Source organism: Apiospora phragmitis, assembly GCF_038363925.1.
Source record: "Apiospora phragmitis strain CBS 135458 chromosome Unknown utg000004l:1.0-3135199.0:1.0-3139288.0, whole genome shotgun sequence".
Taxonomy (NCBI): Eukaryota; Fungi; Ascomycota; class Sordariomycetes; order Amphisphaeriales; family Apiosporaceae; genus Apiospora; species Apiospora phragmitis.
Window position 1 is genome coordinate 973399 of NW_027117402.1, and position 24470 is coordinate 997868.

General features: G+C 53.7%; 5 protein-coding genes across 5 annotated transcripts; 4 read left to right on the forward strand and 1 right to left on the reverse strand.

Annotated features, from left to right (window-relative positions):
• Positions 1 to 1097: 1097 nt before the first annotated feature.
• Positions 1098 to 2589, forward strand: PG994_003451 (Severin; the record flags this gene model as incomplete). The annotated part of the gene is made up of 2 exons (XM_066854860.1): positions 1098 to 1563; positions 1775 to 2589. 2 exons carry the CDS (start codon positions 1098 to 1100, stop codon positions 2587 to 2589), a joined length of 1281 nt encoding a protein of 426 aa, XP_066719138.1.
• A 1258-nt stretch (positions 2590 to 3847) lies between these two features.
• On the forward strand, positions 3848 to 5759 carry PG994_003452 (carbohydrate-binding module family 43 protein; the record flags this gene model as incomplete). Its single annotated transcript, XM_066854861.1, has 2 exons — positions 3848 to 3919; positions 4029 to 5759. 2 exons carry the CDS (start codon positions 3848 to 3850, stop codon positions 5757 to 5759), a joined length of 1803 nt encoding a protein of 600 aa, XP_066719139.1.
• Positions 5760 to 6983: 1224 nt separating this feature from the next.
• Positions 6984 to 8138, forward strand: PG994_003453 (uncharacterized protein; the record flags this gene model as incomplete). The annotated part of the gene is given in 4 exon segments (XM_066854862.1): positions 6984 to 7102; positions 7168 to 7314; positions 7379 to 7549; positions 7562 to 8138. 4 exon segments carry the CDS (start codon positions 6984 to 6986, stop codon positions 8136 to 8138), a joined length of 1014 nt encoding a protein of 337 aa, XP_066719140.1.
• Positions 8139 to 11144: 3006 nt separating this feature from the next.
• PG994_003454 (uncharacterized protein) lies at positions 11145 to 12431 on the forward strand (the record flags this gene model as incomplete). The annotated part of the gene is made up of 1 exon (XM_066854863.1): positions 11145 to 12431. One exon carries the CDS (start codon positions 11145 to 11147, stop codon positions 12429 to 12431), a length of 1287 nt encoding a protein of 428 aa, XP_066719141.1.
• A 7949-nt stretch (positions 12432 to 20380) lies between these two features.
• PG994_003455 (uncharacterized protein) lies at positions 20381 to 23845 on the reverse strand (the record flags this gene model as incomplete). The annotated part of the gene is made up of 4 exons (XM_066854864.1): positions 20381 to 21489; positions 21530 to 21720; positions 21854 to 22230; positions 22292 to 23845. The coding sequence occupies 4 exons, from the start codon at positions 23843 to 23845 to the stop codon at positions 20381 to 20383; spliced, it is 3231 nt and encodes a 1076-aa protein (XP_066719142.1).
• Positions 23846 to 24470: the final 625 nt, after the last annotated feature.

The window sequence follows — 24470 nt, forward strand, 5'->3', positions numbered from 1 at the left end:
TAAAGGCAGTCGGGGCGGGCTGGGCTTTGACCATACATTTCTGCGTTCTCTGAGACAATCATGGGTCGGATCTATTCATGAAAAATACCTCTGCCCCTCACGGGGTAGACATACGGGGAAATTTGGAGCATGCATGTTGCGCGGAGTCTTCGGTCTATTTATGTTTGCTACTTGAGCAGGAGGAGGAGAAGCGAAACATGGCGGCGGTCTTTCCGGGCAGGAAATGGCTGCGATGCGGTGTTGATGTTTTGCTGCTACTAGACCATTGTTTGATCACGACGACCGCGCGGATATAGTGGCCGAGTCAAGCTTACCAAAACCAGGGGCGCCTAGTTGGCAAGGTGCACAAAGCTGAGCTATATCTTTGCTGCTTCGGCTGCCATGCCCATCGTTGATGTTATGAGGTTCCAAAGAACACCCAAGGAATCTTTGAAACACACAGGGAGTTTGGGGATACTGGGACGAAGTATACGTGCACATTAAGATACCAATCATATTCAACCTTTTTCGAAAACGTCTCGATTCGCTGATATAGTGGCTGATGATGATGCATTGCGTCGCCGAAGGTTTGGTTCACTGAACGTGCGGGGCCTGGAATCTCGCATGAAACGTTTCCCTTCTCCAGCTTTCGGACTGAGAGGGCTCATTGAGTATCAACAAACACTGTGATGGTGGGAAAATGGAGACTTGGGGATGAGTTGTCAAGCTGCTAATGGCGTGTCTGTAAGCTGTGTCTTTATAACGCAATGCGCTCGAGTTAGGGGGTCAAGGGGGTACGTTATAGTGGGGGTTTGACTGACACGTACCTTGTCACTCAGCCTCAACTGATCAGCATCGCCTCCCAGGGGTCGGGGTACTTCTTGGCAGCTCTTTGCCAAGGAACTTGACAACTCAACTTGGATACAAAGAAGAAGCTGTAAGAACAAACCTGTCTCGAGTATACTTTCCTTCTTCCGCTCAACTATCTCGTATCCAATCAGTAAACACATATTTCAATTTACATCTACTTTGGTTAAGTAATATCACTTATAGCCAGCCAAGCCCAGAAAGGAGAAACCACTTTGTGAAACAAGCAGCAAAGCAAAGTGACTTCGACAATGGCCCCGCACGAGGGGTTGGTTCACCAGAAGGAGTACGACTGGCGCGACAGCAACGTCGAGCTCGTCGGCTCCGACCTCGACCACAAGGTGAAGTACGCCTCGGCGGCGACGGAGCCGGCTTGGAATGAGGGGAACGTGGGCTTGGAGCCGGGCCTGCGCATCTGGCGCATCGAGGACTTCCAGGTCGTCGCCTGGCCGCGCGAGAAGTACGGCCAGTTCCACGAGGGCGATAGCTACATCGTGCTGCACTCGTACAAGGTTGGCGACAAGGACGGGGAGGAGCAGCTGGCACATGATGTTTTTTTCTGGTTGGGCAGTCATACGTCGCAGGACGAGGCCGGCGTCGCGGCGTACAAGACGGTCGAGCTTGATGAGTTCTTGCATGGGGTCGCGACGCAGCACCGCGAGTTGCAGGCGGAGCCGTCGGAGGAGTTCTTGGCGTTGTTCCCGCGCGTTACTATCCGTGAGTTGCATTCCCTTTTCCATTACCGTCTGGCCTGGAGTCTTTTCCTGGGGGCGTACGTAGATCGTCTGGAGAGTGCGGGGATGTAGTGGTGCACAGTCATCAAACATTTTCCTGGAAGGATTATAAAGACGCTCGCGGCCAGAGAGAAATCAATTTGGATCTTTTACTATATTATTATCAGATATTGTTGCTAACTCAAGTCGACCAGTCGCCGGCGGCGTCACCTCCGGCTTCAACCACGTGGACCCCGACGCCGAGGCGCCCGAAGTGCCGCCGACGCTGCTGCGCGTCTTCAAGCACCCGTACGCGACGCGCGCCGACTCGGTCATGGTGCACGAGGTGGCGCCCACGTGGCGCAGCCTCGACGAGGACGACGTCTTCGTGCTCGAGGCGCAGGGCAAGATCTGGGTCTGGCAGGGCGCGCGCTGCTCGCCCATGGAGAAGGCCAAGGCCGCCCAGGTCGTGCACGACATGACGACAGCCAAGCACATGGACGTCGAGGTTGTTTCGCAGACCGAGTCGCGGCACCGCGCCATCGTGAGTATGCTCGGGGGCGACGCCGAGGACGGGTCGGGGGTGCCCGACGACGACCCCAATGTCAGCTTCCATGCGCCGCGGCCCATCTTCTCGGCCCGGCAGCAACAGAAACAACAACAACAGCAGAATCAGCAGCGAAGCAGGCGGCCTCGTCGTCTGTATCGCCTGTCGGACACGTCGGGCCAGCTGCAGCTCTCGCTCGAGAAGGACCAGGGGCCCATGGCCAAGTCGGACCTCGACAGCAACGACGTGTTCCTGCTCGACGACGGGGCGCACGTCTGGGTCTGGCAGGGCCAGGGCGCCAGCCGCGCCGAGAAGGCCATGTGGATCCGGGTCGCGCAGAAGTACCTGCACGCCTTCCTGCGCGGGGAGCAGCAGGAGGAGCAGAACGAAGAAAGCGAGCAGGCTTGCGCGACGTCGGTCGCCAAGGTGGTCGAGGGCTACGAGAGTCCGGCGTTCATCCGGGCTTTGGAGGCCGGGGCTTAAAGGGGACATATGTTGCTATCGTGGTAGATAGCCTAGGTGCTTCGCAGCTGGTCAGGCTCAGAACAATTACTTTCCGTACATCGGGACATGTTTTGCAATCATGGCTACCATGACACGTAAATTGTGTAATGAAGCTACACATTTGGCTTCATCTATATGCTTGGGTATACGAAGTATATTGCGTGCATTCCACTCACCATCCGGTTCCTGTGTCGGACAGGCCACTTACAAAATTCGATACGCAAGTGCACGTATCTTGGCAATCCAGTGTTTCCATTCGGTTATTCATTCGTAACCAACCAGTCACGTTCGTTTCGCTGTTTTTTGGATAGGTGTGCAAATTCGCATTGATGTGGCCCTCTGTGCGAGGCTGACTACCGTCCCGTAGTACGCAACCTTAGCCGCTGCGGTCACGCCGTGTGAGCGAGACTATGTAATTCAAGTACGCAGCTAAAGTAAAGTAATGACGGCGCACCGTTACATTCATTGCACACAAATAAAAATAAAAAAGCGGATTGAGTGCGTGCCAGACGGCAGATATATCGAGTTGGTCAAATACTTACATAGCAACTAATAAAGGTCATCAGGGTGTTCCACTCATTACGGCGCGTGTGTTTGGGGTGGGTTCCATCCGCAACATCGGGCGTTTCATCGACCAGCACATCCGCCCCCGATCCCGCCCCTACAGCAACTCTAGAGCAAGGCACTGCCGACTTGCAAGCTTGGAAAAGAAGCCGTTCGCTCCACTGCAATCAAGGGGGATACACCTTGTTGCTTGCCATTGCCCTTACCATGACCAATCATCTCAGGTTCCCTCCTCCGGATGCAGCGAAACAGCAGATACAGGGTGGCTGTGAGATACAATATGGTCAAGGGGTAGGGGCCCTCCCCTCCTGCGGTTTTGGCATCTTCGGGTTCAACAAAACTTGGGAGATGCCCAGCATCGTCAGCTCTTAGCTTTTTCTACTCGGTATTGTTTGTTTGGTGTATTCGTTCTTGAGTCTCTTTCCCTGGTGGTTACTTCTTGCTTGGCAACCTTTTACGTTCCTTACATTCAGTGTGTGTGTGGTGTCAGTGGTGATTCACTGCTAGTCATTTGTTCGAGACGGAAAGACTCTTTTTTAACCTTCGGCCAAGAGATCGTCGTCGCTCGTCGCTCTACTATTTCGATTCTGCTTCTAGCTATTTCAACCCAAACAAATATTCGTGGTGACGGATATCTCCGAATAACACCAAGAACACCATGGTGTCATCCATCATGAAGGGAGCAGGCCTCGCCGCCCTCGCCTTCGCAACGGGCGCAGCCGCCGTGGAACCGATTGTCGCCAAGGTGAGTTGATCTACATGAGATGGGATGGCGGGGATGGGGGATCTTCCACTAGAAGAAAGTCCATAAAAACCAAGAACAATACACTAACGTCACTGGCCAACACCTCTAGGGCAAATACTTCTTCTTCAACAACGGCACGCAGTTCTACATCCGCGGCGTGGCCTACCAGCAGGGCGTCGGCGTCGGCGGCGCCGTGGCCGACGGTCAGACGACCTTCACGGACCCACTGGCCGACCCCAAGAGCTGCGCGCGTGACGTGCCACTGCTGCAGCAGCTGGGCACCAACACCATCCGCGTCTACGCCGTGGACCCGACCAAGGACCACAAGGAGTGCATGACGCAGCTGGCCGACGCCGGCATTTATGTTATTGCCGACCTGAGCGAGCCGGGCGTGTCCATCGAGCGCGACAGCCCCAAGTGGGACACGACCCTCATGGCGCGCTACACGAGCGTCATCGACGCCCTGGCCCCCTTCAACAACACGCTCGGCTTCTTCGCCGGCAACGAGGTGACCAACAACAACACCAACACGGCCGCCTCGGCCTTTGTGAAAGCCGCCGTGCGCGACAGCAAGGCCTACATCGCCGGCAAGAAGGACATCGGCGGCCGCTGGCTGGGCGTGGGCTACGCGACCAACGACGACAGCAAGACGCGCGACGAGCTGGCGTCCTACTTCAACTGCGGCGCCGACCCCAAGGCTGCCGTCGACTTCTGGGGCTACAACATCTACGAGTGGTGCGGCCAGTCGACCTTCCGCGAAAGCGGCTACGAGGAGCGCACCCAGGCGTTCAGGGACTACAGCGTCCCCGCCTTCTTCTCCGAGTACGGCTGCAACAACCCGGGCGGCGGCGAGGCCCGGACGTGGCAGGAGACGTCGGTGCTCTACTCCAACCTCATGAACAAGATCTGGAGCGGCGGCATCGTGTACGAGTACTTCCAGGAGCAGAACGACTTCGGCCTCGTCAACCTCGACAAGTCGGGCAAGGCCACGCCGCGCAAGGACTTCGAGCCCCTGGCCAAGCAGATCAAGGACTTCGGCTACGTCGCCGGCAACAAGACGATGCAGATGGCGGCCTACACGCCCACGGAGAAGCCGCGCCAGTGCCCGCCCGTGGCCAAGGGCAAGTGGGAGGCCGCCGAGGCGCTGCCCCCGACGCCCGACAAGAACACGTGCGACTGCATGGTGAGCAGCCTGAGCTGCGTGCCCGCGGACGGCATGAAGGCGCAGGACATGGGCAGCCTGTTCGGCACCGTCTGCGGCCTGGACCCGAAAGCCTGCGCCGGCATCACGGCCGACGCGGCGACGGGCACGTACGGCGCCTTCGCCATGTGCGACGCCAAGCAGCAGCTCGCGCACGTCCTCGACGCCTACTACAAGGGCACCGGCAAGAGCAAGGCCGCCGCCTGCGACTTCAAGGGCCAGGCCAAGCTCGTCAACGGCGGCGCGCCGCCGACGGTCGCGTCGTCGTGCCAGCCCGCGCTCGCGTCGGCTAGCGCGTCGCCTGTCACGCAGGCCGGCACCGCTGTCGACCCGTCTACGGTGGGATCAGGTAGCGGTAGCGGTAGCAGCAGCAGTGGTGGTGGTGGTGGTGGTGGTTCGTCGTCGTCGGGAGGCAGCGGTTCTTCTTCCGGTGGGGCATCTTCTTCGGGCTCTTCCGGGTCGGGTTCCTCTTCGGGCGGCTCCTCCTCCGGGTCCGGCTCGGGAACAACGGAGGCTGGGGCCAAGGCTAGCAGCAGCTCGACTCCCGAGCCCTCGACGGCTCTTGGATCGCGGACTTCGTCCGCCTGGGGCTACGTGGCCGCAATGGGTGCTTTCGCTGCTGGCGTAATGTTGCTGTAAAGGGGAGACGACGAGAGCGGGCAGGTAATCATATAGTAGTACCAGAGAAGAAGAAGTGGGCTTCGCTTTACCCACGACGGGTACTAGGCATGGCGTTCGCTCATGTCATGTTACTTTACGAGTTTGCTTTAGAGGGGTGCTTGACGCACTGAATTGAATGAATCCATGAAATTGAAACCAAATCTTTGCCGACTTCTCGGTAGCCATCCTGGCCACCTGATATGTATATTCCGAAGGAAGTGGCTCCCTACCTCGAACCAATGGCCTTTTGCAATGATGTAAGGATTTGTTGGGTATGCCTCTTGTTAGCGTTCCTGGCTATCGAGCGTTGGCTAGGTAGTGAGCGCCGATGATAATTTGACTAGCTGGAATGCGTCTAACGACGGGTTCCAGAGAACCGGTGATAGGGCTGCCACATGTCGCTGGTTACGAAGCCGCTCATTCAGCTCTTGGAAAAGACATTTTTATTAGCTAGTGGATCTTGGGGGGTAAAAAATCGCGAGGAATACGCAAAGGCCGAACTAGTCGTGAAACATATCGACCAATCAACGATAATGTCCCCGTCCTTAGCGTCTGGCTTGACGGCCACCAAACTGCTCGTGATAGGTGACTGCGTCGTGGTATGCAGAGCAGCCCCTCAGCCGGTTTGGCTAGCTGACTGATCTACACAGGCGCCATCTACAAACCTTTGATTCATGTCCCTGGAATTCGGCGGGCAGCGAGGAATCTGAGCAGTTTGCTTTCGTGCCACAGTGCCCCTGGTTGGGTCAGCAAACAGCAGCCATGATGGGGTTAGGTTCCACTATGCCGGGGCATAAGGCATCTTTTTGGGGTTTAGTCCAGCTAACCGTGGCGATTGGCGAACTTGTCTCTCGCGTTCGTCGTATTTACTAGGATCGCTAGGGCGGGCTCACCAGATAAGGCTGATTGCCCGCTCACCACAAGCCAAATCGAATCGGTAGCATTGGCTTGCGCGACGTTGCTGCTGCTAATTTTCGTTGCGACTGGTCTTGAGAATCGAATACATAGATGGAGGTCATGCCATCGCAATCAAGGAAGAGGGGGCGCTTGTCCGCCTCTCCTTTGATATACTTAACACATTTGTACAGAGCATCAGCACACCACTTGAATGAGCACCTCAGAAGATAAAGACTGTACGACAACGACGTCTGCCTTACCTGCTTGCCATATAACCTATCCATGATAATCTGTGAATACCCAATCATGGAAGACGGCCGGTATGTCGACGGGTCTGTGTGGTTCTATGCGCCGAATAAGGGTGCTCCCATATTCTTCGCCATTGCCTTCTTCGTTTCGGGCTGCTGCCATCTATGGCAGACCATGTGAGTAAAAGATCAAGATCCCTTGGGAGCCTTTGGATACTTCCAGCTGACACGTGTGGCCACAGACGGTACAAATGCTGGCGTCTGACCGGGCTGTACGTCATCTGCAGCTTCCTCTTCGTCGCTGGCTTCATCGTCCGAGCGTTCGGGGCTTTCGACTATGGGGACCTGATCAAATACATCGTCAGTGTCTGTTTGGTATATGCTGCGCCGTACGTGAGATTCATAACCGACTTACCACTCATGATGTTGCGGAAGCGCTAATCTGGTACCTAGTCCACTGTATGAGCTCGGCAACTATTACGTCCTGGGGCGGATTCTCTACTTTGTCCCTTATTACTCACCGATCCATCCGGGGCGTGTTCTTACGACCTTTGCTGCCATATCCATGGTGGTCGGGGCGCTCAATGGCAACGGCGCGGCATACACGGCGAACCAGTCACTGTCGTAATCCGAGAGGGACACGGGGAAGTCCCCTCCTCCAGGCCGCGCTGCTGATTCAGGTCGTCATCGTCCTCCTATTCGTCACACTGGCGGCCTATTTCCACCGCAAGTGCCGCCGGCACGGCATCCGCTCGGCCAAGGTCGACAACCCCTGACGACGCTGTACCTCAGCAGCGCCATCATCGCGACGCGCACCATCTACCGGGTAGTCGAGTATTTTGAGATATCAAACGTCGACTTCGGGGCGCCCGACTTCGACCCCATGAGCGTCAGCCCCATCGTGCGGTACGAGTGGTTCTTCTACGTCTTCGAGGCGGGCCTGATGCTGGCCAACAGCGTGCTGCTGAACGTGCGCCACCCGCCCCGCTGGCTGCCCGAGAGCACCAAGGTGTACCTGGCCAGGGACGGCGTCGTCGAGGTCGCGGGGCCGGGGTACAAGCACGATCGCAACTTCTTCGCCACGCTCGTCGACCCGTTCGACCTCTACGGCATGATCAAGGGGAGAGACAAGCAGACGCGGTTCTGGGATCACGACGATATGGCCGAAAGTGGGCAGGCGAAACCCTCCTCGAAGGGCGGGGCCGGAGACTAGCCGGCAAGGAAATGGGCCTCCATCCTTTCAGCTGTGGTAACGCAGGGGATGCCAACGGGGAAGTTGGCACCACAAAAGTCTGGGGGGCTCGCCAATATCGTTTATAAATGGCATACGTACTCGACTGTATTGACTCCATCATCTGTACGGTCCAGTGACTTACATCAGCGGTTGTACCGTATGGCAGGCACCCTGGGTTAATACAGTCAGGGGACTAGTAAGATCTCTTCGTCTCGGCAATACGATGTATCGCACACCCCGTCAGGGGAGGGTCCTCAGGCTTGACAACAACCCATAGTAACCATGACTGTGACTCTAGTTATAAGTCAAGACCGAGCTCGGGGAGTTGTACCTGGGGTGAGGAGGAATGGGGCTTCGAAACGTTCCGCGAAGGTTTCGTAATGGGTCAATGTGTTATTGGACTGGGCGACGTTACGACCCGCGTCCCTTTGTGTAGTAATGCGTAAACCGACCAGTCGGGAAAGGAGGCTTCAACTTCGGGAATGTAAAGGGGAAGAATTTCCGGCGATAGATGTGACCACAGGGTTTCGGTATATCCTCCAACATGATCAACACTGTTGTAGGAAGACACAGATTGTGGCTCAATGTTGAAGAACTGGAACCAATACTGTGTTAGTGCGGCGCATTCCATAGAGCAAAGTACGCCGAAGTCCAAAATTGCTCGCACTGATCCCCCGAGTCTCCAGCGAGTCTGAAAATCCATCCGCTCCGGAGGAAATTGGAGTGGAGTGTTGAAGCCAAAACTCCATTAGCACGGCTACTGGCTACTGTGCCTTTGGGTGTGCTTTTACATATTCCAAGGTCAATATTGAACTAGGTAGAAGGAAGAGCGGGTGAATGAGTTGGCCCCAGAGCTTTGAAGTCCAGGTTGGGTGAAAGGGGAAATGCTGGTCCCATCGTCGGGACCGAAGGATCTCTCTAATTACAGTGGATTACTCCTTCCTTTCTCCCCGTCGTAACCAGTTGCCACGTAAAATCGGACAACATCCATTTAAAGAAACAAAAAAGAAGACAACAGAATGAAGATGGAAAAAAAAGAAACCGGAAGGGTTTAGCAATCTCAATTCCAATTACGCATGAGCCTCGGCCGAGTGACCAGAACAGGTGACTGTTGAGATCTGTACTCCGTATTGACGCTCTACACTGCAAGCGATTTAGTAAACAAAACAAAGAAACATGCGGTCCTCGAGCTTGGGCTACGGGGTTCTTGTGGCTTGTGTCTGCCACTATATAAGTTAGCGGTGCGTGTAGTCTCAACGGACAGGGGGGGCTTTGGGGGAAACGCTGCTATTTTTGGGCACGTCAAATCAGTCGGCTCTCCACTTTTAGCTGGTAGGAGTACCAGACTCCTGGGAATCTGGGATGGTGTCCTTCTGGAAGCCCCAAGTCATTCCAAGTGAGCCAAGTAAGCCCGGAAAGATCACGATCATTAGGCGACTAAATCAGGAGTATTGCTCATTCCACTGCTAAAATTGATCCATCCTCGGCAGGCATCTTACATCCACTTCCTTTCGTGTGACCCGAATGCCAACTCAACTGCACATACGTGCCCGAAAACATTCTGCAGACAAAGACCTATTGGGAAGTAAGGCATGCGTAGTTGGAGTTATGTCATATGTTCAGGCACGACACACGAACATGTTGTTTGTTGGTCAAGAATAGCTGCATTCCTTGCGCAAGATAAGAAAAAGCCTGCCATTAGGATTATCTAATGTAATGATTACATTGAAAATATATGATACTGTAAAAAATACGATACGCGTAGCATTGGCACTTCGATGAAATACTGAAATCGGCATTCTCGCCTCACGCCTTGGAGCATTCAAGGGCACAGCCAAGCGATTCAGCCTCCCAGGCTCCCAGGAATCACATCCTCCCAACACCCCGACCAAGCCCTGTTGAGCATCTTGCATGTCATTCCACGAACCCACGATTGGCCCAACTCATTTGGTTTGGGCTCAATACACCTCGATACGCCTCCATTGTCTGAGCGGTTTCCGGGACCCTGCTTTCCAAGGGGCAGGCACAAGCGGGAAAACGACTTGGGACTCGACTGTTTGCTCGCTCATTGCCAACGCAGGGGCAAACGTGCGTGATCTGCTGCAGGAGGAAAGTAATATCTTCAGCAGCTTGTTCAACCTTTTTTTTCTCTTCCATCCATCACATTTGATTGAGCCGATTTCTACTCCAACGGGACGGTTCACCCAAATACTCCTCAGACAAGGACAGGACCTCTTGGCGAAGCCAACTTATCAACCCCACAACTTACTTTGCAACTTTGTGCGACCTTTTCCGGAGCCTTGGCGGAATAAGTTTTCAATACAGACCGGATATCAATTTTATTTCTATATTTACATGCGAGAAATACGGAGCAGACGCTCTGCTGTGTCCGCGAGAGGGAAAGACCCGGCCAAGCCGCAACGGCTCCAAAGGAAGGAAGATTAGCGGCGGTGTATTTGCTGTTTTGGTGTTACTCTCACCACAGATGCTGGGACTGGCACTAAACAGCAGCAGCACCACCACCACTAATACTTTCAGTGGGTGTCGCCCTAAACACGCCGGCTCATCAGAGAACCCCAAGATTACGCCACATACGGAACTCCCATCAGATCAACTTGTCTTTTTATTTATATTTATTTCATTTAATTGTTCCTTATTCATTCTTACCCAATCTCGCAATCGGAGTAAGAGCTGATTGGGTGTTCTGTCCGCCGTACTTTTCGTATGCGAGAGGGAGTGTCATCATCATCCATCATACCTCCTACCTACTTGCTTGGGTGTAATACATACATTCACCATCCACTGGTCCGCCCTTTACTTAGTACTCTAGTGGCAAGCAGCTTAAGCACTAGCACAGCGTTAGCCGGCAACCACTTGGCCCATATTCGCAACACACTAAGCCCTTGCATTATTCAAGTGCGACCACTAGGTTACATCTAACCACGTCTTCCCCCCTTCTTCTTCTCCCTCTTCCCTCTGATCATTATGATCAAGACAGACCCAATCCTCGAAGACATGAGTCCCGGAAGGAGTTTACCGAGTGAGCGAAGCCATATGGCCAAACCACAAATATTCGTCCACCTCGAGTTCGGTGTCTCGTGGTCCCAGCGCCATACTCCAAGGAGTCACGCCGTCACTTATACGTCGCGCAACCTGCGGGATGCTCGCGATCGCGGTGCTTTTCCCCGCCAACTGCCGCCCACTAACACCAACTACCTAGCTACCTTACATCACCAACAACAATGGCAGCGGGAAATTGGGGAGCATCGTCATCAGGCACGCCAGCATTATCAACAGCACCAGCAACCACAGCAGCAATGGCAACCACATCATCAACCACAACACCACTCACAGCAACCTATATATAGTAACACCTCATCGGCGCAGCGGGACAACAGGGGACCGGAATGGGAGTGGACCAGAGACTCGCTGGAGCGATCACAAGAGACCACACCGGAGGGACAGAGGAATCAGCGGCGAGAGTCACGGAGTGGATCCAGAGGTTTATCACATGAGCGGGGGAGCTCGGCGCCGCCACCGTTTAACGACAGTCCGTGGGATGCTACAACCGGTGCATCGTTATTCCCACCACCACCACCACCAACAGCAGCAGCAGCAGCAGCGCCTACGTCACATCCCCAGCAGAACTGGGCACAGGAGGAGCCGCGCATCTGGAAACCGTTGCCTGAGCCACCGGGTCGGTATCGACTCGGGGAGGATGGGCTGCCCTGGTCTGCCTTTGCCTGGCCGGTAGACCCCCACGGGCCCGATGAAGACCACGTCGAGCCAGATTACGCGAATGATCCTACACCAGTCGACATGTCCTCTCGACCCTCACGGGTGGAGGACCGTGCCAAGGCCATGGAGCTGGAGTCACTGTCGGCGGCCATGATGACTGTGGATAATGGTTTCGAGAGCCAGTGGTGGTACCAGGGACCGCGAGAGCCCGTGGCGCGGTTGTCAAGGGACCAGGAGGAGCCGCAGCGCCTTAGTATGGCGGAAGCGCTGCTCCTTAATGCCGCCGAACCCATGACGAATGCGCCGCCATCCGAGGGCTGGTATGCGCCTACAACTCCCAAAACGACGGCTACGATCAATTTTCCCCTACGATGGAAATGGGACGATGGGAACGTCGTGCGAATCAACAGGGGGCCTCGTGTCCCCGATCTCTGCTGCCTCAGCGTCACCACAGCAGTACCGACCACTACACCGGACACTGACAACGAGGTCCGAGGAACTGTTCTTTGGTCGTTGATCGGTGTATTTATTTGAGCGGTCATGATAATGAACAAGAAGCATGCATATACCCATGGAATCTACTGAAAAGAAAAAGTGCCACTATTGGCAAGCAACATTTGGAACTTGATTTAAGGGGTCGTACAGATGGACACAACCATCTGGGGATATCTACACACTCGCTCACACGAACCGGGCGTGGAGCGATGCACTTCCGTGCTGTGCAGCACTGCAAGCACTAGCGATAGCATCCTTTGGGAGTTGGAAGCGGGCATTGGGAGCGAAAATCATATATAGAAGGCAATATCCTATGGAGGAGGAAATCTCTTGGGGCTAATACCAAAAAGGCTTGTTGTTGATTGAAGCCATCGTGGCTTCACACGTTTCGTAACTTCTTCTTCGTCCTCTTCCTCCTACTCTACACCATTGAAAATTGGCTTGTGCTTGTGGACAACCTTTGGCTGAGGGATGCTTAGTAGCCTTGTGTTAGGCGAGGCGCGCGGTGAGCAGACATTGAGCAACAATCTTGCCACTGCTAAATATGGAAAATGCTGTCAACCCACCCCCGCCCCCTTGTTGCTGCATGCGGGTGCGGTGGCCAACCTGGTGGCCGATTGAGTTCGCGGGTAGCGAGGCCCGTGGAGCGGCTGCTGCAGATCAGGTCAGCCATCCTGTTGCTTGCTTGTTTGCTTGCTCGCTTCCCTGTCCTCATGTTGCGCATTGTCAGCCATCAAGCAGGCAAGAGCAGTGAGATAGCCAGCTGTTGGTTGCTGCTCTTCTTGCTGCAAGATGCGAACGCCGTCAGCTGACAAGGTCCGATAACGACGGAGAGAGCCTTCTCTTTAAGATTCGCTAGAATATGGTTACCTAGCCGTTTGACACTGCAGTACCTACCAACCCTGCTAATTGTTGTATGTCGGTCAGTATGATTGATAGGTTAAGGTGTGGTTCATGTGAACACATGCATATACACAGCCACTTCTGCTTGGCACACAACAGCCTGCGCAACCCCCCCCCCCCAAGATAACCCAAAAGTACACTTTTCATACGCCGTAACCTTACACGCACATGCTGGACGAAACCTGGCGGTGCTATTCACTGTAACCCCCCTTCACAGGTAAGGTATGCTGGCAGTGGTAGTAGCCGCTCAGGGGGCGTGGGTTTGGTGTGTTTGCCATTGCAGCCGCCTGAGCGGGCAATTTTACGTACATAATAAAAAGAAGGGGTTCTACTGCATCTCCAATCCAATCCCGCGCTGCATCGCCACGATTTTGGTGCGTGTGTGACACAGAAAGGAAAAGCTTGGGAGAGAGAGATGATGCGACAGTTAATCAATCCACTGCCGAATCCTGCCGAACAACACATACACACTTACACCTCAGTACTGGCACAGCCAGCTGGATCTGCCTCGACCCCAAAGAGTTACCTAGCGAGAGAATGGAGAGAAGAAGAAAAGTCCTTGGCCATTGGCCAATCGCGTAACGCTGACATGCATATAGCTCTTCTTTTCCCGCATATGGTTAAAGTACTTGAGTACCTACTTCTCAATGGCACTAGGTAAGGTTACCTACATACCTTCTTGATATACTTCTTACCTACCTGATTCTGAGCATCACCGAGCGCATACCCCATACCATGTTCTATCCCCGGTTTCGGTTGCCGAAGTTGGGTTTCGCCTAGTTGTTGAATGTTTCTCTTCTCAGCTTCCGAGAAAGTATCGTCCTCCATGTCCTGCCCATAGCACACAGCCCTCCCTGATTGCAGGCCTTAATTCAGCCCGGATAAGAACAGTAGAATAGAATAGCTCTCGTCTGATAAGCGCATTTCGACGAACGGTAGTAACCCGACTGGCGTTTCCAATTGGTTATCTCATTTATATATTTGCTTTTTGTTCTGTTCTGTTTCTCGCCCCGCGGGGGTCACTGGAAAGGGGAAGATTGTTAATTGTGTCTGTGTATCTGTCTTGCTTTTTTTCAGCTGGCAGGAGGTGAAGGGGGGTTCGCCCCTCACCATGTCTCTAGCTCCGGCTACGCTACCCCCTCCCGTAATGAATGAACGGGAAGCGAAGCTTTACCCCGGACTTTTCGCCTCTGAGGCAAAGGCCGGAACGAGGTGGCGTATTCTCTACCTACTTATGTACAGAGAGACATGCATATCACACATACCTACTTGCCTTCATACTAGCTGGCTGGCTGGCGTCACCTCCGTTTCACGATATGGTTCCTGCAGCGTCATGACGGTTACACTAGCCGTCCGTGAGCCCCCTATAAACTTTATATCCCGTTTCGATCTTTGTTTCGTTGCGCACGCATGCTATCTTGCCCCCTTGGTCACTGACTGATTATGACGACATGTTTCACCTGCATGCTTGCAAGACGTATGTGAACTGACCATTTCCATCTCCTAATGATGCCTACCAGGAATCGCTAGCCACTTGATAATGTCTAGCCTACTGTGATATGTAGAAATCTTGTACGTCGATCACCAAAAGCTCAGGGGGGTTGACGATACAGGGGAAGTTGACCACCAACAAAGCGCCGAAAGAACAAGGTTCGGATTTCGAATGAAGAAGCTCGGCAAGCTCGGGGTGCCGCAAATTCGGATGTATCCCATTTCGCTTGGCTTCCCGCCCCGGTACGGTCTTTTAGGGGGTTCGTGCTAATCTCCTTTTCCCCATAAGCTCCTACAAGTGACGGGAAGGATCCCCAAATCGTAGTAGATAGTTGCATCCGGCCAGACGTTCTAATAAGACATGAATACTGAAGGATCACTCCCCTGCTATTCTACATATAACTATATTTAGTTTTGAGAAAAAGAGAAGAAAGCAGCCCGGTTACGAGCATGACATGGCATGAAGATTAGAGCTCTGATTCCCCAATCAAAGGGGCCCAGGGGGGCGGCAGCCGAAAAGAGTAAAAGAACCATACGGAGCCCGAAAGTGCCCAGTCAAAGGAGGAGTGTACATACTTTTCGTCTTGATTCTTCTTGAAATGGAAGACCTATATTGCTTCTAGCGCGAGCGCCCCCAGTGAGATCCTGCCAGCGGTTTGCAGGAAGAGACAGAGCTGTGCCGCTTCGGTGCATCCCCCATCTCATGTTACTCTGGCCGGCTCGACAGAACCGCCAGACGCTAGGCAAGAAGAAAGTGATGATTGAAAGAGCTAGAGTGGCCAGCGTAGTAGTAGTGTACGTAACGCAGCAAAGAAAAGAGCCGCGCTTTAGAATAATTCGATGTCACGTTTCAGTAATACCCGGACGTAAGCTTTTTACCATCGGCCTTTTTCCTCACTTACATAATACGTACTGACTTGACAGCTCGGTGACTGTCCGGAATGCGACTATTTCCACGGAGCTCAGTTTACAAGTTACATCGAGGGTGGTAATTGAGGATATGTAGACCCCTGCCCTGGACCCCTTAACCGCGTGCGGCTCAAGCACCCCTCCCCTCTTAAGATTAAATATGCATAACTGGCAGATTCTGTCACAGGACTGTGCTATTCTTGTGCGCATCCCTTGACGTTTTGTTTTCTTCTGCCTACCGCAAACGGACAGACTGGAATTCGATGATGAGATGCCAGGAGTCTCTCTCTCAAGCTAAATGAGGGACAGAATGACACGTAGGCAATAGCGGAGGGGGTAGTAAGTAATATCAACGCCTCATCGAGCTAGGCAGCAACATATGTTTTCTCCTTCTGTGATAAGAGATGACATGGGAAGTCGGTGTAAAATACACGCGCCTTGGCTTTCGTTTCGTTTTAGTGTGCTGACAGCCTGACAGGCCAGATGCAAATCCCCAATCCACCTGTGGCACAACCTCCCCGCACACAAACATTCTATTTTTAGTGACAAGGGCAACCACTAATGGTCGATCAGCGTATGATCCACGAAATGGCCGTTTCTTCACTTCCTCTCTTCTCTTCCTCTTTCGCGAGAGCCAATTGCCAATCCACGTCAGCAGCAAGAATGGGAACGACAGCATCAGCATCACGCCTTTGCTTACTTCTTCTACCAACCTGGAAAAAGTACATTGTATATACAGATCCATTCAGTGGTGAGATGCAGGCACTACCTACCTACTTACTACGAGGGCGTCGTCGCGGAGGGTTTAGGTAGGTAGTGTCTTCGTTCAGATGAACTTCTCGGGAATAACTGCCTTAGCTTCTTCACCTGCGTGCAGCAGCTACTCATGTCCGAGATCTACTATGGAGAAGAAAAAATCCGGAGCAGGACCACTGACACAGTAGGAAAACACTCTAACATACTCTGCTCCCGGACTATTCGAAATTGGAGGCGCCTCCACCATCTGAACCTTCGGAGGATCCAGCAGGAGACGTAACGTTTAGAAAGAACAGAAAATTTCACGGTCTATCATTATCACTCACATGAAAACTAAAACTGATAGAGGATAACTCCTTGATTAGACCTTCCGCGGCTTGTAGTTTCAAACCCGAGTGGAATCATGTTCGAATTCCTCTCCCCCTTACGCCCCGCTCCAAAGTAGCTACTTACTGTGATGAAATGCTCGAGCCAAACAAACGCTCAGAATAGTCCAGAGCCTTTCATGGAGAGTGACATGGGGTATCAGAAGAACGCGCTGTAGCCGTTCGGCCGTTTCGGGAAACATGTGCGTATCCCCCCAGAGGAAGAGGAGGTAGGCTGTGCCCACACACAAATGGCCAGCACCCGAACAGCCATGATTCAATCGCCCATTTCTTATGATGGGTAGACGTCTAAGACATCGGAAAATCCGCGGGGTCGGTCTGTCGTTCTTTCTTGCCATTGGCGACGATCATCAGAGGCGCGCGATGTGGGATACGCGAGTTGGGTTTCTTCATTACAGGCACGTTGGGGAGAGGAGTGCCGATGTACACACAGGCAGACACCAGTAATAAGTAGCAGGGAACTCCATTCTTCTATCAATAGAACGAGATCTGCTCTTTGATAAGGCGCTGATGTTACTTTGTGTGTGTGTGCATGTACTACACTTCTCTTATAAGATAATCCGGTCTTGTCACCCCTCTTCCATGTGGAGGATAACACGACATGAGATTGGGCGATAGCCTACTTACATATGCCTTTCGTCCATTCCTTTTGGCGCTTCACCGACTTTCACGCATAGCAGGCACGTAGGATAGATGATAGGAGAGACATGATGATGGTGTCTAGCAACAGTTTGGTCCATGGAGCCAATCGCACAATGTAATACACCATGAAGGTCCGAGTCGGCCGTTGACCACTTACAGCTCGAGCTGGCCGATGCTCCGCCTCAATTCGCAATCTTAAACATCAGAAAGCAACATACGTCTTCTTGAGTGGGTGCTGTTGGTAACGTCCTCCCCTCATACCCTGAAGTGGACCTGTACATGAAACCCTTGAGAGTCGACGCGAGGATGGTCGTTACTCATCCCAGCCGTCCAAGTTACCCTTGCCAGATCTGGGTAAGCTGTTACTATTATTAAGGCATGGGTTCTGGCGCAGGAAGATACATAGCTATGTAGCCTCCAGACTGACTGTAGTTAACTTGAATGGGTAAGAACGGAGATCATAGGTATTCATCAATCAACATGCTTCTCGGTTACAAGAGATCCGCACTGCAAGACGATGAGGTGTCGGATAGGAAACTTTCGACATAGTTCACGGGAATGGTTCCGCAATTCCTTCTTTGGGACGTGTCGTAGGACCAAGGCCCCTGCAAGGCAAGCCATGAAGAACGAAGTACCGCGGAACGACGACGAGATCATCCCCTACCACGCTAACAAACCCAGTACAGACACTCGAACCTACATAACTAACAGTGTTAGTCAAGCCCCGTATCTTGATGCCCATTCTTCGGTACATTGTCGAGCGGCCGCCATTGCCGCGCCCCCCTTTTGCAATGACGATGATACATGTGTCCTTGAGCTTCTCAGCCCTTTGAGCCTGCCTTTCCAATCCTCATGCTAGTTTGGTCGATGAGTACCACGAAACCGGGAGTAGTGTCGCCACCGAAACGTCATTGGGTGTTGCTCATCGCTCTGTTTGGGGTCCATTAGATGTAGATACTGCTGTAGGCAGTATCAGCAGCCTCGCCTGTCTGTGGAAGTCCTAGAAAGTCTCTCGCAGCAGCAGTAGTAGTAGCAGCAGTAATTGTCTCTGTCTGAGGGCCGATAGACGAGAGGTCATGCGTCCTGGCGTCTTGTGTATAGGCAGCTTGGTTGATCAAGGTCTCGATTGACATAGGCGTACACCGACGACGCCTTGCCCCCGTCATTCGAAGTACGCCCTCATTTCCCTGCCGTGACAACATCATAATGTTTCATGCTCCAATTAGCCACGTGCTATGTGTTGAGCAAGGGGCTTGCATGCACGAGCTAGCAATCACCCCATCTTTCATCATGCTCCCTGGCTACATACTGGCGGCCACCGTATCTTCGAGTCGGACATGGCAGTGAGACTCAGTGAAGATAGATGAGGACATACATACAGCCGTCCCTTCCGATCACCCATATTATCCTAGTAGTCCACGGTTAAGGTCGATGAGTGTCTCCGATGTAAAATATAAGTCTGCCACACAGCCCCTTTACGCATCAACGATATGCTTTGAACCGCGTAAACAGCATCACATCTGCGACCGACCCCAGAAGACCCGCTGCCAGAACAAAGCCTACGGGGTAGGGTTGCTCGATCCCATTCCTCTCGAGGATCGGAGTGGTGCAATTACTGACCAGACAGCCGCCCCCTATCCCATTTCGGCTGAGGGTCGTGACGATTACGGGGTCCAGTGTGGATGTAGCACGATGTGAAAACCATGATATACATAGGTTCCGACTACGAGGTGAATATGGGGAGATCCATTTCTAAAATAGGGACTCTTTCGTGCTGTGCCGTATTTAGGTTTGATTGTCATAGCCATCATCATCGCCGTACCAATTGATATGCCTTCCTGGCTCGCCACGCATCCTAACAACACACCATGCCGGTAGGCTGGCTCAATGATGATCGACTCCGCAAATCATGTAATTCAGCTCATCACTACTGCCAGAAGTGCAATTCCTATTTTTAGCAGTAATTGATTCATGATAGGCCTGGCTCTTGTAATGATGCCTGTCTGGTCTGGTGAAGATCCATCCTCCCGGGTGGCCCTCAAGATACGCCGTACCGTTTGATGCTAAGGACATCACTGCACTGCGAAGATTTCCACAATATACGTTTCCCTTGGATACCCAGACAGTTTAAAACTACTCACAGCATGCCTACTGCTGCTGCTGCCGAACCCCCAGTAGCCAGGCAGCTCCGCATACGGACCAGTGGCTGGGGTAGTACGGAATAGGATCCCCGACAGAATTCATAATATGTGAAGTGTTATTTCCATTGCAAACATCAATTGACTACGTGATGTTTCCATTGGAGTACGTATTGATTCCTTGGATTGCTGCTCCAGATGTGGTGTTCTATTCCTGCTATGCTTTCTCCCAGACACCACCTCATGTCTCTTGGCCCGAAGCGGAAAAGTCCCAGGCTCAAATGGCCCATTTACCATGGTGATTACTAGAAGACCCTGTATGATATACCAAGTCTTCAGCCGCAGCTTGGCGAGTCCCATATGTTCCTATTTCCGAGCCAATTTCTGCACTGCTTGAAGTGCTAAGGTTTCTCTGTGATCTCTGGCAGCGGTTAACCAGGCATTGACTAAAACATCTTGTAGTTGGTCAAACAAATCCCGGCAAAGAACCAAGACTTTCTAGTTAGTAGTAGGGGAGGTCGAGAAGTCTACAGCGACACTGCTCATTTGCCTTAATGAGCCAACCGGGGGTTGGTAAGATCGCACATGAGCTTTTTGAAATTAGATCTACAAATATTGCATTTTCGTACCGAAACCAGAAAGCCATGACGACGGAATAGCGCTCTCCATCTATCTCCATCTATCTGCCTCGTCTACTTGCTCTCGGTGGTTCTTTTCGCTATCGCTGTTTCCGAGCGTCCTAAGTCACGATCCCATTTGAATGCTACCGTTGCGGTGAATCCGATGGCGGAGGCGGAGGGAGGGCCGCTTGCTGCCAAGTCTTTCCGTTATCCACTATAGCTTTGGTGCCAGGGCGGTCCGGTGAGCCGGCGGAAGACGCCGTCGACCAAGCCGTCATCTTCCCGTGGACAAGGTTCGCCCGGTACTCCTGCAGCTTGACCGCCTGGCGCAGCACCGAATCGACCAGCTCTAGCCGCAGCACCTGCCCCTGGAACTGCGCGATGCGCAGCGATTGCGCGACCACGTTGCGAATCTCGCGGCCGTTGAGCTCGGCAGCCGCGAGCTTCTGCTCTGCCTGGGGCGACAAGAGGTAAGGGTCTATTTCCGAGACCGTTGTTACTGCTACCGCTGCGCCTTCTCTACCTCCATCACCGGAGCTCTTGTCGTCTTCGGATTTGTCAACACCATCGCTGCTGCTGCTGTCTGTTCCAGTCCTTGTCGAGACGGCAGAAGCAGGGACAGGAACAGGGGCAGAAGCGACAGAAAACGCATCGTGCCAGATCCTCCGGCGCCCCGCGGCGTCGAGCTCGGGGAAGTAGATGGCAAGATGAACGCGGGAAAACAGGGCATCGTCAAGGACGCCGACGCGGGACGAGTTGAGGACCACGATGCCGCCGAAGCCGTCGAGCAGCTTCAGGAGGGCCATGGTCATGGCGCGGCGCGGGACCTCGTGCTGGACATGGCTGTTGCCACTGCCACTGGTACTGGTATCGTTACCGCCACCGTGGGCCGTGGCGTCGGCGTCTTCGAGCACGAGCATGCAGTCCCATCGCTGGGCGAGCGCGAGCGTCGCGTCCATGTTGTGCTGCACGGCCTCGGCCGACACGCCCGTCGCGAAGGGCGTCATGTGGTACAGCGGCTTCCGGGTGCGTTCGGAGATGCAGTTGGTCGCGAAGGTCTTGCCAGTTCCTGGGCCGCCGTGGAATAGGTACACGGACCCTCCTCCACTGCTGCTCGATATTAACCTCTTGTTCTGAGATGATGTAGTAGTAAGTACCGACGCCGCGTTGCTGTCCCCCGCGGTGGTGTTTTCCTGGAACGTTGCCGTTGCGCTCTGGACCGAACTCAGCAGCAGCTCCTTTTCCTTCTCGTCTAGTATCAGATCGTCGAAGGCGTTGCTGTTCCAACCCACTTCCCGGAGGTCCGCGACGTAGAGGTGCCGCCATTCGTGAGTCCGCAGATCGAAACCGTACACGGTGGGTTCCAGAAGAGGTAGGTCGCGAGACGTCAACTGCTCCGGGACCAGGGGGGAGACCGGTGACTACGTTGTGAAGAGGCCGTCGAGGTAGCAGTGGTAGTTGATCATCTTCGGATTGCCCATCACTATGACGACGGTGATGCTCCCAGTACAGTTTGGGATCAATGATAAGTCGGATATCATCCTGCCATTGGAGCAAAGCATATCAGCACCAGCACCCAAATTTGCATAAATAAACTTGTGTGTGCATTTACTCACCATCTGGACGGTGGAGTCCACCTCCGTTCCGGAATAGCATACCCAACGATATCGGAAGTCGAACGGGTTCTCCGCGGAACCCGTGATCTTTTGCCTGTATCGGCCAGAGACCTCCAGGTGATGTGTACATCGTAACGCAATGGCACAATAGGCAGTTCCTCAATCGCGACCTCGGAGTCTACATCTTCGAAATCACCCTTCGTGATCATCAACGTTTTTTGACGCGCCACGAAGCAGTCCTGGCAAGCCACGTAATAGACTCTGAGCGCCAAGTCGGCCGTGTCAGTTGTTCCAGTCCACTGCCCGTCAATGACACGATATGCTTGTAAGCGCCGAAACCGATCAGCATGTTTCTGGACCACGATGTCGTCGGGCGCCTGTCGGTGTCAGCTAGGTAGGCTCATTCATTAGTGTGCAAATCCAGGCTTCTCAGCTTACGAAAAGATACTTGAGCGTATTCCATGTGATGACACGTCTAGCTAGCAGCTCGTCTACCTTGGAGTACTCCTCCAAGGTGGAGTCACTGATGAAGTCCATCAGCTTCTTCGCTAGGGTCATGGCCGTCGACTCCCCAAGGCCCGACAACTCTCTTTTCAAGGTCTGCCGCGAGTGGTAAACCCAGTAGAATGGGTACTGCAGCTCCGCCTGTGGTTCGAAGTCGGGCTGTCGCATCCTGGGCACTCTAGCGGCCAGAAGCCTCATGGCGACACAGAGCTCTTCGGATACCAAGTAGACAGACAAGCCGTTGGACACGGTCTTGGGTGCTGTGGCGCTGGTGGTGAGCCCTTCTAGTTCGTGCCGGCATTGATATTCCCGGAAGACAAGGAAGCGGAGCTGTCTGTTCTGGCCCAGATAAGTATCCAAGTCCATGATGAGTCTTTTGCCACATAGGTGTAGAGTCTTCGGCTCGTGGAGCGGGTGGTATTCGTCGAGAACCATCCATTGATTGGTGGTGCTGCACTCGGTGCCGTAATCCGGGACATCCATGTAGATAGCAGGATAACAAAAGTCGCAATTCACTCTGTGCAAGACCTGGTAGTGGGTCATATTGCTATCATCTTCGAGACCATGGGAAGGAGAAGGTGAAAGCGAAGGGATACGCGACAAGGCCTCCCAGTCATCATCGGATATTTCCGAGTGCTCCTCGGCTGGCGAGTAGGACATGGCATTGTCGAGGGATGCTTCTCCTCCCGTAGTCGAGGAAGATCTGTCCCGCGGAATACCCGCAAATGAGAAGCGGCTTCGGGAGGAGGCTCTTGAGAAGGAGAACCGGTCTCGTACACTCCACAGCCGGAGGCTTGCCGCATCAGACACCGGGTCGAGCCTCCCGACCCGTGCCTCCTCGATCGACTCGAGCAAGGGGATTTCGCGGATCGACTCGACCTCCTGCCGGATGAGCTCCCTCTGCCGGTGCTCGAGGTGCAGGCCCGCCGTGAGCCCCTCGAGGTCCTCGATGAGGTCCCGCAGGTGCTGGACGAGGTCGGCGAACTTGTCCTTGTCCTTGATGGCCCACCGGGCCTTGGTCCAGAGGTTGGCCTGCTGCTGCGTGGCCTTGGTCTTCTCCCGGAACTTGGCGAGCTTCTGGGTGAGCGAGGTCATGGCGGACTGGCCGAGGAGAGGCCACGTATGGGGGGCGTGGATCAAGGCGTTGGCGTTGGGGGGAGGTCCTCCTCCGGCTTGGTCGGCATCGCGCAGGCCGTACTTGCACTTCAGCTTGTCGCCGTCCCGGAGGAGGCCGATCAGATGCAGCAGAGAGGCCTCGATGGCGTCGTGGACTTCCTTGTTCTCGTCGATCTGCCGGTCGTAGCCGTTGGGGTCGGTGAAGCCGCAGGCCTTGCCCCAGGCGACGAGGCGGATTCGCTGGTTTACGAACTTGGTTTCCAGCAGGTGGTACTCTTGCCCGAGGTAGCGCCCGCTCTGGACGAGCTCGAAGCAGTCGATACAGGTGGTGAACAAGCTGGCGATTCCTAGGGCAAACCCGATAGGTTCCATTTTGCCTCCAGTTTGAGAAGAGTGACGGACATAGATGACATGCTGGGTTGGTCAGGAGACACGGTGGACTGATCGAGTTGAAAAGGGAGAGCGACATACAGGAGACATGACTAGGATACATGGTTCTAGGCTTTGGCTGCAGAAAACATAAACATAGGGGCTGCTTATATGCAGGTCTGATTGGTGGCGTTGAAGGCGCTATGCATTGAAGATTGAACTTGCGGGCTTGGCTGTGGTCACTGGTAAAGCTGCGTTGACGCCGAGCATTACCTCGCAGGCATCTCGTCCCAAGTCTCATTGCACCCGATTCATGTTCTCTTTTTCAAACAAGTCTTTACCACAGACCGAGCTGCGCAGTGACGTCTAGGTCTTCCACGGCTTAGCTATTAGGCAACATTGGACAGCCCAGACTCCTGCAAGTCTATCATCAGCTTGTCGCCTGTCTCTTCCTGCTTGCTACCTTCTCTTTTCTTTCTTCTCTCGGAGCAAGGCGCCATGCCATGCACAATCATATGGCGTGCATTTAAATGTAAGTAAAAGCAAGTCTCACTAACCTGTCCCGGTGCCAATGTCGAGGACGCAGGCCGGATTGCCCTGGACCGGGGCGAGATGCAGGGCGCCGTCC